This window comes from Periplaneta americana, chromosome 9 (assembly GCF_040183065.1).
Source record: "Periplaneta americana isolate PAMFEO1 chromosome 9, P.americana_PAMFEO1_priV1, whole genome shotgun sequence".
NCBI classification, from domain to species: domain Eukaryota; kingdom Metazoa; phylum Arthropoda; class Insecta; order Blattodea; family Blattidae; genus Periplaneta; species Periplaneta americana.
The window spans coordinates 42,992,577-43,006,518 of NC_091125.1; the positions used below are offsets into that span (position 1 = coordinate 42,992,577).

Genomic DNA, 13,942 nt, shown 5'->3' on the forward strand with positions numbered 1-13,942 from the left:
TATTGCGGATGATAGATGAAATAGGGGGAAGGTGGAGAGTGTTGGTGGAATGATAGAGGGAAACGGGAGTGCCCGAGAAAAACTCTCTGCAAAGTCAACCACAAATTTGATCACGACCTGGCCGGGGATCGAACCAGTGCCACCTGAATTGAAGGCCAGACCGTTAGCACGTAACTACAGACGCGGCAGCAGTATACCTCACTTCCAGAAAGTGGCAGCCTTAGTCATAACTAGACATCGGATTTTTAGGCACTAAAAATTGCAGTTTTAGGCGCCTAAAATAAGCTCAAAATTAGTAAAATTAGGCTCTATTTTAATGAAAATAGGCATTTTAGGCACATCAAGGTATCATACTTATTTCTTTCACTGAAATTTTTAGTTATATATTAAAATACGCACAAAAAAGTATGTTTAAACATTAAAAAAGAATACTATATTATATTTATAAACAGAGCTGCACAAATTTAATATATTGAAACTAATGAAATAATGATTATTGATATCAAGATTACTCATTTTAAGTTATTGAAATTCAGTTCCATGCTCAGACTTTATTATAATTATCTGCACAGTACACCACCAGAATTTTTTCTAAATTCTCCACAGTTAACCTTTGCCTTTTGTCACTGAGAATCATTTTGAAAGCAGAAAAACTTCTTTCAACCGAAACTGATGTGAGAGGCGCAAATTTTAAATTAGGTACAATAGAAACATCAATACTTACTGGAACATTTACACTTTCCCTCGATATCACTCTTGATACTTTTTCCAACAATGAAAATCCTACATTCTTATTTAATACGTTGTTCCACTTATTTTTAACTTTTTTCCCAGTTTCGCCCAAAGCAGAATGTATGTTCACTTGAGCTTCCTTTACTATTGCTATTTGGCTACAAAGAGATTGTTTTTCACGTTCTAATTGTTCAATGCTTGCAGGTATGAAAGAAAAGTTTGATGTTATGTAGACAATATCGTTTTTCACTCGTGAGTCATTCAGACAATCTTTCACTGCTTTCACACACGCTGCACTATCAGTTTCAGGTAATTTATCAATAACTGTGACCACTTCTTTAAAATACTTAGAATAATACACCACTGACTGAATCCAGGTTCCCCATCGTGTAACAACCGGCTGAGGTGGGAGTGGGATATCTGGAAAGTTCTCTCTGAATATTGAAATCCTGGATGGGGCTTTACAAAAACATTTTTTGTGTTAGAAATAAACGAATTGACAAGAGGAAATTCATTCCGGATTGTTTCAGAAACCCTGTGAAGGCCATGTGCTAGACAGGTTACATGCGTGAGGTTAGGATAAAATGTTTTAAGAAGTGGAGCTGCAGCAACCATGTATGAGGCAGCATCAGTACAAAACAACAGAACTTTAGAATCGTCTATATTACCTGAGTATAAAAACTGTAGGCTTTTATTTACAAAATAAGCAATGGCTTGGCTATTCACTTTCGAAAGTTCCTTAACACATACGAGGTGTGGAATCGAAGGTCCATCAGGACTAAGTTTTCCTACTACCATATTTGCTATATACCTATTCATAGGATCTGAGGTTTCATCCACAGAGACCCATATGTAAGAATCACCTATATCCTCCCGAATGGAAGCTAAAGTTTCATTGTATATTCTGTCTAAGTAATTTTTTCTTAGGGTCGACTCAGATGGGATATTTTGTTTGCAGTATTTTTGTAAAAACTGTCTTAAAACCAGATTTTCAATTGCATTCCAGGGAATGTTAGCAGCAACAAACGCTCTGGTTAAATCAGCATAGAAATTGCTGCTGAGATTGGATGAAGTAGGCTGTGTTAGTAAAGTTTGTTGTAGTTGATTTTTCTGCTGAGCTTTAGCCTTATGAGCCGCTCCTTGCACATGCTGCTTTAGGTGGCACTTCTTTTCTTGCGAAATCTAAAAATGTAAAGTAAACTGAATTAAAATAAAATCCTAATTGTTGTATTGTCGTATTTCTATCACAAAGTTAGTGGGTTCGAACAATCAAAATTTTAATGACCTGCAAATACTTTAACTATCGGAATTTAAAAGGTTAAAGTGTAGTGGTCTTAAAAAGAATTATACCTCAGGATAGCTCAGTCAATGTATAAATAGTATAGGCCTACTCATTAAAATTAATAGAATTTATATATTTCAACTATTGTTACATACCTGTTTGCTACAAATCTTGCAGAATATTATTTTTCCATCATAAGTGAATTCTGAATATTCTGTTAGCCATTGCCGGATCAATGTAGATTTTGCACTTATATTTTTCGGCATTATCGCGTTAAACTTCACAGGAAAACGTCCTACCGCTCAAAACTTCTCAACACAAATAAGGTGAGGAAAAGAGCAACTGTTAACGAGCATTCAAATGAACCGTTGTTATTGAGATTCAATTGGACAAAAATACAAAGTTCCACTTATTGTTGCATTTCCTGGTAGTGTTAACACTAGGAGGGCCATTCTTTTAAATATTTTGTAACGGTTTACCCTACTAATTCGCAGTTTTACGATTTTTCATAAATATTTCAAAAACGCTCTTTCTCCAAAAATTGTGATTTTATGACACTCTGAAGGGCAGTACAGCTAATCGGAGCAGCATATGTTGTGATTGTTGCCTGCTTCAAAACTAAGGTTGGTTCTTTGTCGGCATTTATGCCTCCAAACATGTTAAATTCGGTGAAATCTATTGCGAGTGTCGTGAGATTCAAAACATTTTGTTTCTTTATCAATGGTTTCATGGCCGGTGTGAAGCAAACTTTCCACTTTTTAAATGCCTTAAATTTCGTAGTGAATGCATGTATAAATTATAAAAAGTAAGAGTAAAATGCGAAACTTTACAGTGAGTTAGGCATTTTTAGGCGAATATTAACAAATTAGGCTCTAATAACCGTTTTAGGGCATTTAGGGCACTATAAAACTCTTTGAATACCTTTCAATTTCCATGAAACACAAATATTAATAATTATTTTTACTTTTCTCCTAAAGAAACAAAATAGGCATTTGCCCTAGAATCCGATGTCTGGTCATAACATTATATAAATGCAATTACAACAGTTAAGACGTTGAAACAAAAGTCTTATTGAGTATAAAGGATAACTAGAGTAGAAAGTGCTATACCTATGAAATTACACTGATTTCCTTTTAAATGGGATTTACTAGCGGATTTTTCTAATATTAATTTATATGGGCTCTAATTAATTAGATCTGTCCATTTCATCTAATTAATTAGAGCCCGTTATGCTCTTATGCACGAGTTTTTGTTAATTTATTGTGAATTTTATGTACAATGTTATCGCATAATATTACGTTCTCTTAATTTTAAACATAACCTACCTTCGAAAAGAACTATACAGCCTACATACACACATGCATAAATATACACGCACGCACCCACACACACACACACTCACTCACTCACTCACTCACTCACACATACACACTCGCACGCACACACACAGTCTACACGGAAGAGGCCAGCTTATGGAAACTAGATAATGCTGCGTTTGCGTATTGACCAAGCCTTCCGTCAGCATGGTTTTATTCAGTGACCAATGCCTGTTCTTTATGGATGGGTATGCCCATACACAAAATGCACGATATTGGTCGAAAGAAAACCCTTTTTCTATGGGAATATGTGATAAAGCATGTTTTTCAGACACGGTCTGCATCTAAAGAGGAATTGAAACTAAGGATCACCCATATTACCAAACACATTGCACAAGCAACACTTTTAAGAGTGATAGAATGGTATCAGGGTCAAGTGAGACACTGTCTTCAAGTAAATGGAACATACTTAGAACATTTGCGACAGTGCTCTGTGCAGTTTCACTGACAACAGTAATCTTTCCATGGGAAGTCGTGTTTACCTGAGAGTAATGCAGTGTAATTATGTAATTGTTCTCTACTGTATTTCATAGTACGGTTAGAATGTGGTTGATTACTAAGAAATTTGCCCCGAAGAAAATAATTTGTTATGTCCACATTTGTCATTTCAAAATAATATTCATTTCATATTTATTATAATCATATCACTTTCTGGTAGTGGTTTCCCTCACATTTCTGTATACTGTCCACCATTACACTTGATTCATTCAATCATAATATATCCTAATATATTTCTCCTATCATCTATATCTTCCCATATCTTCCATTTACATAAACTTAAACCTCATTTCAGTCTATTTTCTTTCTCCTTCCGTTCTGATATAGGTACAGTACTTTAAATTCTTCCCCTTCTTTACCTTCCCTTAATCCCATTCCCGAATATTATGTAATACAGTCTACCTTACTCATGTTTACAAACATTCTCGGCTACAATCTACTCATCCATCTCTACTATCATTGCCATTTTTCATTACTATTATCCCTAATTTTCTGTTTATCTTCAACCATCTTATCTCTGACTAATATTCACTAATTTTCTACTTTCTCATCTATATTACCGTATTATGTTATTTTTCTCATTTATTGTTTCAGTGTTCGAATGTTTGTAATGCTTCCTTGCTATTACTTGTTCAATTCATTTATCACTTTTTCAGTTTATTGGATCACTCTCCCTACTTTTACTCACTTTCTACTTCCTCGACTTCCCATATTCTTTTTCTCTCTTTTACATGAAATAGGCCCAAATATTTACTTACTATTTCTAACTCGTATTAGCCTCACTACTTTTATTACTTTTCTTCACACTGTTTTATTCTATTCATCTTCTCCTTTACACTTCACCACTTATTCCTCTATCTTATTCTCAGTTTCATTTCAGTTACACTAATTGATGTAATGCTCACATTTTTGATCGCATTTAATGCCTCGGAATAGGTCAGATTTCTCATCTAGTTCACATATTACACTTTTCAAAATAATATGGCTTTCCCCATTTGGCAAATAGCTTTTTAACAAGGCATATTACACTTTAAATACATATTATTTCTGCACAGTTTTTGTATGACTGAATTTGGTTTTTATTCATATATTTTTTTATTCCTTAGAATACGACAAGAGATATACAAACTTCGAAAACATATTTTCTCATCTCCTGAAGAGAAATAAGCAATAACTTAATTAATTTTAGCGATCAGGCTTAGTAACATTAGTGGTTTAACACAATGTTACAGCAGAATACGAAACATTCCAAGCTGGAGAAGGCAGATATCCTGGAGCTAACAGTTCGACATCTACAGCGACAAAGAGCTTTGGGTTCGGCTGTCCTGAACAAGTACAGAGCGGGATTCCAGGAATGCACGAGAGAGGTAATTAAAAATATTATTATTATTATTATTATTATTATTATTACTATTATTATTATTATTATTATTATTATTACTGAGCTTTATATATATATTTGTTCTACTTTCTTTATGTGAAATATCCTAGTAGCTCAGAAATTACTTTTCGGACTATACAAAAATAGAAATTTAATGCGATACAAAAGATATTTGTTATCCCCTCTGTGTGTATGAAGAAATGTTCCTTTTTATGAATATAATTATTAACAAATTAATTTATAACTATTTTTTACGTACTAAAATTATGTAAGCACTGACGTTGAAGTTCGCAAGAAATATGTTACAATAGCCTATGTTAGAATATTTAAATTTAGTACAGAAGTGGCAAAAACAATCGGACCGACCCTTGTAGCTGATTTCAGAGCCTTGTTCACTCCAGAGCACGATAGACTGGTAACTAAGACTTTCGTGGTTCGAATCCTGCCTGAGAAGGAAACTTTTTTTTGTTCCTTATTCAAATTTATTCCTCAATACTTTTCGATAGCTGGTAAAATTCATGTTCTAGGAATAATAAGTTAATTACTAGTAAAATATCGCTGCAATCGAAAAGTATTGGGAATAAATTTGAATAAGGAACAAAAAAAAAATTTTCTTCCCAGGCAGGATTCGTACCGCGAAAGTCTTAGTTACCTGTCTATTGTGCTCTGGAGTGAACAAGGCTCTAAAATCAGCTACAAGGGTCGGTCCGGTTTTTTTTTTTGCCACTACTGTACAAAACTACAAACAAGTGCTAACAATGTATTTTAAGAAAAACATCAGTGAATACGTATTCTTTTTGCAATAAATAAACTGAGTCCATGAAAGAAATCTGCAGAATTCAGATTTTGTCTGCAACCTGTAGATCTGTAACTGATGAAATTAATTGGACTCGTATTCTGGAGATCCCGGATCCAAATCTCATAGTCGGCCAACGTGATCGGAGTTTCTAGTGTTTTCCTTAATCGTAAAATAACTAGCAAAACAATAGTTACTTCAAAGGCAAGTGGTGATTGGTTCCCATTTCCACTATAGAGTTAATGACGTAGATACTGTTTCACCAGCCTGATGATGGATAATTCTCAGATATGGCCACTACATGGCAATGGAAATCCTATGTTTCATTCGCAACATATAGTCGTGGTATGACTTCACATTTAAAGTGACTCTAAATAAAATAAAATAAAAAAGTGACTGCATAACATGCAAAAATTTCAAGTAGACCTACTGTTAACAGGTTGTACACAATGTCACTCTGTTGTCGAATCGAGTTGCAAGGTGACGAGATGCTGCTAAAGGCTGGTTCACAATAAACGGGAACGGAAACGACAACGAGAACGAGAACGGAAATATTGTTAAAATAAATGTATTTAAATGTGAGCATTCACAATTAACGAGAAGCTTGCCTGAGCCCGGGAACGATAACGTGAGAGTTAATTGTGAATGCTCACATTTAAATACATTTATTTTAACAATTTCCGTTCTCGTTCTCGTTTCCGTTCCCGGTTTATTGTGAACCAGCCTTAACCGGACACACACAGGCATATCATAGTTTCTTCCTCAAATTCAAGTTAACTTCGCGATCATTCCTCGCTTTCCATACTTTACAAACAGCGAGTTCAGGAATTGGGGATGCACTTATCTTACAAGCCGGATGTGAGGATCTATAATATCGACTGAGTAAAATAAATCTACTTTCTTGATTATATCTCTTATCTTTTCTCTAGCATAAATGTTTGTCTTGTAAAATTTGTAAAACAAGCAGTAGTACTCAAGAAACCTGTCCCACAGCCGCCCTGTGCTCGATTCGCAGGTGAGCCGGTTTTTGGAGTCGTCTGACCTGGCACTGACGCCTGGCGCGCCGACTCCCGCCCTCGACCCCACCATCAAGCAGCGTCTGCTGCGACACCTCGACACCTGCGTGGCTGAGCTAGACCTCGACTTCGGGCTGGCGGCGTCCCCGGAGAGCAACAAAGACGCGGCTCTCGTTAAGGCGGAGGCGGACAGCGAGGCGAGACCCGACAGCAGCACCACCATGGGCGGCGACGAGAACAACAACAGCCACAACCACGGTAATTAACAAGCAACGTTGTTTATTGTGTGCGTGTTGGGTTGTTGTATGAAAGCGGGTGTCTCTTGTCGATTGACGAACTCGCGACGACAAAGCAAATGATTTAGTTTGTTTCGTCCAATGAGATTGTCTTTGCTCGGTTCTTGCTATAGTAATTCCATCTTATCCGCGGAATTTGTATCCGCGGTTTCAGTTATCCACTGTTAACTTCGGCTGCATTATTTTACGTATTTTACTGCTTACAAGCAAACATTCTGATGGGGGCAGATAAAAATGTTTGTTTTCTTTCACCATGTTAATAAAGTCAAAAGTGGTTATACAAATTTTGGCCACTCGACCGCAATTACGAGGGTCGTAAAAAGATAAGTTCGCCAGGGGCCGTTAACAGAAAGAAAACACGATTTCATTAGAAAAATTTACTGAAATAGACACAGCAATTGTTGAGTTATTTTTCAACATATTTTCACTGGAATTGAGACATTAAATTTTGTCATATTATCATGGGATCGAGAGAGAGGTGCAGACGGCTGTCAAACGCTGGTTCCGATCCAAGGCTGCTGACTTCTACGACCTAAGGATACAAAAATTGATCCCATTGTATGACAAATGTCTCAATTCCAGTGGGGTTTATGTTGACAAATAGCGCAACAATTGCTGTATCTGTTTCAATAAATCTTTTCATTCAATTGTGTTTTTTTTCTATAAACGGCCCCAGGGAAAATCACTTTCTGGACGGTCTCTTAATTGCGGTCGAGCGGCCAAAATTTGTATAAGCACTTCTTTTGACATTATTAACATGGTGAAAAAAAATATGTAACTTTTTAATCTGCCCCCATCAGAATGTTTGTTTGTTTGTTAGCGTCTTAATCACAAGAGTTCCATAGAAAATGTAGAATTTAGTTGCGTTCTGTATTCATAGACAGTGATTATTAGCATTACAACATATTTATTACCATTGCATGTTATTACTTGCTTCTCCTCATGTCTTGTTGTTTGTAATTTGCCAATTTAAACTTTATTATAGGTATTTATGTTAACAAGATGTATAGGGTTCTCTGTTATTCACAGTAGGCTTCATAACATATCTCCCGAGGATACAGGGGTATTACTGTACATAGTTTTATTTCGATCTTTTCTGTGATTTATAATCTTTATTCTGTACTTGAATTTCCGTTACATGGAAATTGAAAAAGAAAAACGTAAACGTTAGATTTCACGCAACAGGCGCGTGATAAAATTGTTTCGAGTACATCAATTATTTCGGAATGAGTCGCAGAGCTTACTTGTCCCGCATGCTCATCTGCTAACAACGTTGCCAAGTGTCAGGAGAGAACTGCTGTACAGATCGCATTTGTAGTTCCAAATTTCTCATCGTAGTTGTTATAAATTATACTGTGCCTACGTCCCGCGCCGTGGCGTCGCGATCTAAGACATCCCGCCTAGGACCCGCGTTACGGAATGCGCGCTGGTTCGAGTCCTCATAGGGAAAGAAATTTTCTCATGAAATTTCGGCCAGTGTATGGGACCGGTACCCATCCAACATCGTGATGTTACGATAGGTAGCAAAAATCCGGTTTCGCAAACCAGCTATAACGGCTGGGAAGATCATCATGCTAACCACACGATACTTCCATTCTGGTTGGATGATCGTTCACCTCTGCTTTGGCATGTGGACGTGAGGCCAGAAGCCGGCTGGTCTGTCTCTGCCCTGCAAAGGACTGTAGCGCCATGGATTTACTTTTACTTCAATTTAAATATACAGAGAAAATATTTCTAGACTTATTATTACTTCACTTTCGCAGAGCAATGGGTGCAAATACTGAGTTAGACTACCTACTATGACAACATGTAATGTGAAAGTGACATATCAACCTCACTCGGAGCGAGATAGTCGAAATTTTTACAGCACCCCAACACTAGTTCGTATGTGTTTTGAATTGGCATTCTTATACTCGAAATCAAATTTAAAATAAACACACAAAATAAACAAAGAGTAGTCCTGCGCTGTGTCTCGTGGGGTAAGGTTACTTGTAAGTAGAGCACACCCTTATTCGATTCCCTATTGGAAATTGGCATTTATCTCTGTTCCCTAAGGACTGAATATGCCCCTTGTCTTGTATTTGTCATCTGTTGCCTCAAGCGCTTCTCTTGCACAATACAATAGATGACCACTGTGTCCTCTGTTTGTAGTTATCTAGCATTGCCTATTAATCCGATCAATGAATCATGACCAGTAGCAGTAAATCTCATTGTGATGTAATGATTAAGAATAACAATATAATCATCTACCACAAATATTGGACCGTCTGACCCGTTCCGTATTCATTCTTGTGTGAGTTGTAAAACAACAAATCTAAACACCTACATAACGGGACTCACTTGGCATGTCGTCAGCATGGTCCATATTACTTATTAACAAAACATAGAACTAACATAAAGTAAAGGATCCATAGCCATTACGGATAGAAAGGAGATAAATGTTCGTTTCCCTGCTGGAAATGAACACGTGTCTCTAAGATTCGTAGTGAGAAATGATACCGCTTAAGTCACGGTTCAGGTTTATTATTATTATTATTATTATTATTATTATTATTATTATTATTATTATTATTATTATTATTATTATTATTATTGCTGCTACTGAGGCTAAAATAGTTTTTAATTGAAATGAACACGTGTCTCTAAGATTCGTAGTGAGAATTGATATCGCTTAAGTCACGGCTCAGGTACATTATTATTATTATTATTATTATTATTATTATTATTATTATTGTTATTATTATTGCTGCTCTGCTACTGAGGTTAAAATAGTTTTTAATTGAAATGAACACGTGTCTCTAAGATTCGTAGTGAGAATTGATACCGCTTAGGTCACGGCTCAGGTACTTTATTATTATTATTATGATTATTATTATTATTATTATTATTATTATTATTATTATTATTATTATTATTATTATTATTATTATTGCTGCTACTGAGGTTAAAATAGTTTTTAATTGAAATGAACACGTGTCTCTAAGATTCGTAGTGAGAATTGATACCGCTTAAGTCACGGCTCAGGTACATTATTATTATTATTATTATTATTATTATTATTATTATTATTATTGCTGCTACTGAGGCTAAAATAGTTTTTAATTGAAATGAACACGTGTCTCTAAGATTCGTAGTGAGAATTGATACCGCTTAAGTCACGGCTCAGGTACATTATTATTATTATTATTATTATTATTATTATTATTATTATTATTATTATTATTATTATTATTATTATTGCTGCTGCTACTGAGGCTAAAATAGTTTTTAATTGAATTTCATTCTCGGCGCAAATAAGACAACTCCAACTCCATGTAGCAATAGCTCAGGGTTATGAAATAATTTCTTTACTCAAGCCCAAGTTGTGTTAACGAGAATACACAACGTATATGACTGGCAACAGTGCAAAGCCTTGTAAAATTTTCAGGAATGCAATCAAATTTTCTGTGTTAAATTTGCTTGACGAATGAACAAAACTATGATTTATAAAATTATATCAAAATCATTTGACATAATTACATGAATCATACTTTTGTTCAAATGTCAGACAAATTTAACAAAGAATAGTTTTAATGCATTATTAAAAATTTTGGTTCTCAGGACTTAACGAGTTTTTGCACTTTTGCCAGCGATGCTTTCTTACGCATATTAATACTACAGACTACCTAGTCCACATTAGAAAGGCAGCGCTCAAAGCAACGTTTTTCCTTTCGACTTGTCGCACACAGGAGCCATAAGCAGACCCGCCAGCAGTCTGGGAGGCAAGATGACCCCACAGTCCAGCGGAACTGTGGGCCACGCCCCCGGTAGCCCTAGTCCGGAGCCGGATCCGGATATGGAGACTGTAACGACCGTGGCCACTACGTCATCGCCCGCTTCTGCCAACTCTGGCAACAGCAACAACATGCTGTCTGTCGTGCAGGTATGAATACCAATACCGACACGAGACTAAAATAATATTCCCTATATTGATATAATACCAATATGTTACAGTGTGTAGTTGTGACAATTTGTAACAGGAAGACATGCTAGGATATAAAGACTCATACATAGATAATAAATATTTATGATTTGAGACTCTTACAATTGAATAGTTTAGCGGAAAAATATTACAAACGTCAAATTAAAAACTTTACAGGAACAGAAAAAACAACACTTGATGCTTTGCACTGTAACGTTCTTCGACAATCTCCGAGATTCTTCTGTCTAAATTGAAGGTTGTTGTTTGTTGTTTAGTTAACTGCCCGCAGACATAAATGATACTTCACAAATGCTACTAGTAAGGAAACTAATCCAGGAGATAATGAGTAGGCTGGCCAGTTATACTTCCATTTTAAACTACAGTTCTTACAGTATAAAATAGAGTATGCCTACGTAAAACGTGACTCCATGAAAAAGTCGCTTGCAATATTTTTCCGCTCAATTATCAACGTATTGCGAGGTTTTTGGGTATTTGCATCGTGTAATAGATATAAAGACATCAAACGTTTCGAGCTACATGTCGGACCCATCTTCAGGGCAGGAAGGGAAAAGGGGACGTGGAAACATATCATGATAGGTTCTAGGCCTCTGCCTTCCCTGATCTTGGAGCCAATGTGCAGTGCCGAAACTTTGGACGTCTCTTCATTTAGGGCAAAATGTAAACACGCAAAAACTTCCCACTACATAAAAAACATGCTTTTAGCATCTAACTGGAGTTAATTAATTTTGGAGACAGTAAAACATAAGCTGACAAAGTACGCAATTAAAAACTGACAGGGATTTGAGGAAGCCCCTATGATTGCTAGTAACGTCTATATAGAAATTAAGGCAAATAAGTACAATTTGCTGTAAGATTTAAGCATGTCCAATAAATTGAATGAAAGAAGTTATGAATAACAGTCACTCCTCCAATAATAATACTTACTTACTTACTTACTTACTTACTTACTTACTTACTTACAAATGGCTTTTAAGGAGCCCGAAAGTTCATTGCTGCCCTCACATAGCTAAGCCCACCATCAGTGCCTATTCTGTGCAAGATTAATCCAGTTTCTATCATCACATCCAACCTCCCTCAAATCCATTTTAATATTATCCTCCCATCTACGACGATGTTTGAAGTAAACTAATGTGGGGTTACTCTCGTTATACTTGTCACCATATGCTTATCTCTTAATAAACCATCTTCATCACACTTCTATGTAATAGGCCTACAGCAAACGTTTAAAAAGGGAGTCAAAGATTCACACCTTCGACTATTGCCCGAGATATATCGTCGTCGTCATTGTCATCGTCATCATTATTTCCGTTCAAGGTTTCGGTCCTTCCGTCCTAACTACCACGAAGATAATAAACGAACACTAGACCTTCACAAATAGCAGGGATCTCTGATCGTGTGCTCAGCATGACGAATGGCTGCCGTTTACCTCAACATAGGACGAATACCTATTCGTACAAGATAAGGGAAGAACATCAATTCTCTATGCAAGGGAGATAAAGCTCCTCCTCCCTACCGGGAATCGATCCGGAGTTCCCTGGGTTTGTATCAGCAAATCCTACTGCTTGATGCCAAGCAGACAATGAACCGACTATAATAGCATCGAAATCCCTGCGCGCCGAAAAGTCTACAACGATTAAAGACGCAACTTTTACATTAACGGTTCGAATTCCCTTATAGCAAGAATGTTAGTTCATTATCTATATGAAGTCCATTTTGTGAGCAGCACGCTAACCCCAAGTCGGAAGTTCATCGTGTGTTCGTGTAAAGCAAGAATTAAATACCGTACGTTACGAGTGTCTGAATTAGGATGAGATTTTCTACCGACTTCGTCACAATCTCGGTGGCGGAGAGCATGCCCCCTATAAATAAAAATAGCAAGGATATAAATCGGGTGAGCGAGCCGGCCACAATTCTAGACTAATAACATGATCATTGAAGATGGCCCTAATTTCATTCATTGAGATATCTCCCGTATATGTAGTCGCATAATCCTACTTGAAATAAGCATATGTTTTCTTTTCTGTCAATTTATGAAAGAACGAAGTCAATATTTTATTAACATATCGTTTATTATTTACGTTATTCTCGAAAAACACTGGTTCGATAATTTTATGAGCACTTATTACACACCATATCCCGATTTTCAAATCGTGTAGGGGAACTTTATATAGATATGTATAAGCGGAATTTTTGAATGCCAATATGTATTGTTTTGCCTATTATTATACCCACTAAGACGAAACCATGCTTAGTCCTGTAAAATATCAGTTCTGGATCAACAATTCCGTCATATACTCGCTGTTGGAACCATTGTGCAATAATGTACTATTGCTCCTATATAGTTGCTAGTACGTCCTCAATTTTCACATGTTTTGTTTGCCAAATGCGCATAATATGCTCTTGATGTCCTGTTTGTTGTGCTAACTTACGAATATAATTTCACACATTTTCGCTAATTTTTAAATCACAGACCTGCTATGTATCGGGGAATTTGTAAATTTTGTACGAAAGTGTCTGTCATATCTTCTCCAATTTTCACGTTTAGTAAAAGTATCATATATAAACACACTCTGTTGAGAGAAA

General features: G+C 36.2%; 1 protein-coding gene across 2 annotated transcripts in view; it reads left to right on the forward strand.

Moving 5' to 3' along the window:
* The window catches only part of LOC138705864 (transcription factor HES-1-like), a 109,740-nt gene that overhangs the window by 78,802 nt on the left and 16,996 nt on the right, over positions 1 to 13,942 (forward strand). Inside the window, exons 3-5 of one of the 2 annotated variants that reach the window (XM_069834552.1) lie at positions 5,121 to 5,255; positions 7,081 to 7,339; positions 11,106 to 11,299. In XM_069834552.1, coding sequence (XP_069690653.1) covers positions 5,121 to 5,255; positions 7,081 to 7,339; positions 11,106 to 11,299 — 588 coding nt within the window. The remainder of the gene's footprint in view (positions 1 to 5,120; positions 5,256 to 7,080; positions 7,340 to 11,105; positions 11,300 to 13,942) is intronic. The other variant, XM_069834553.1, reaches the window with a different exon arrangement.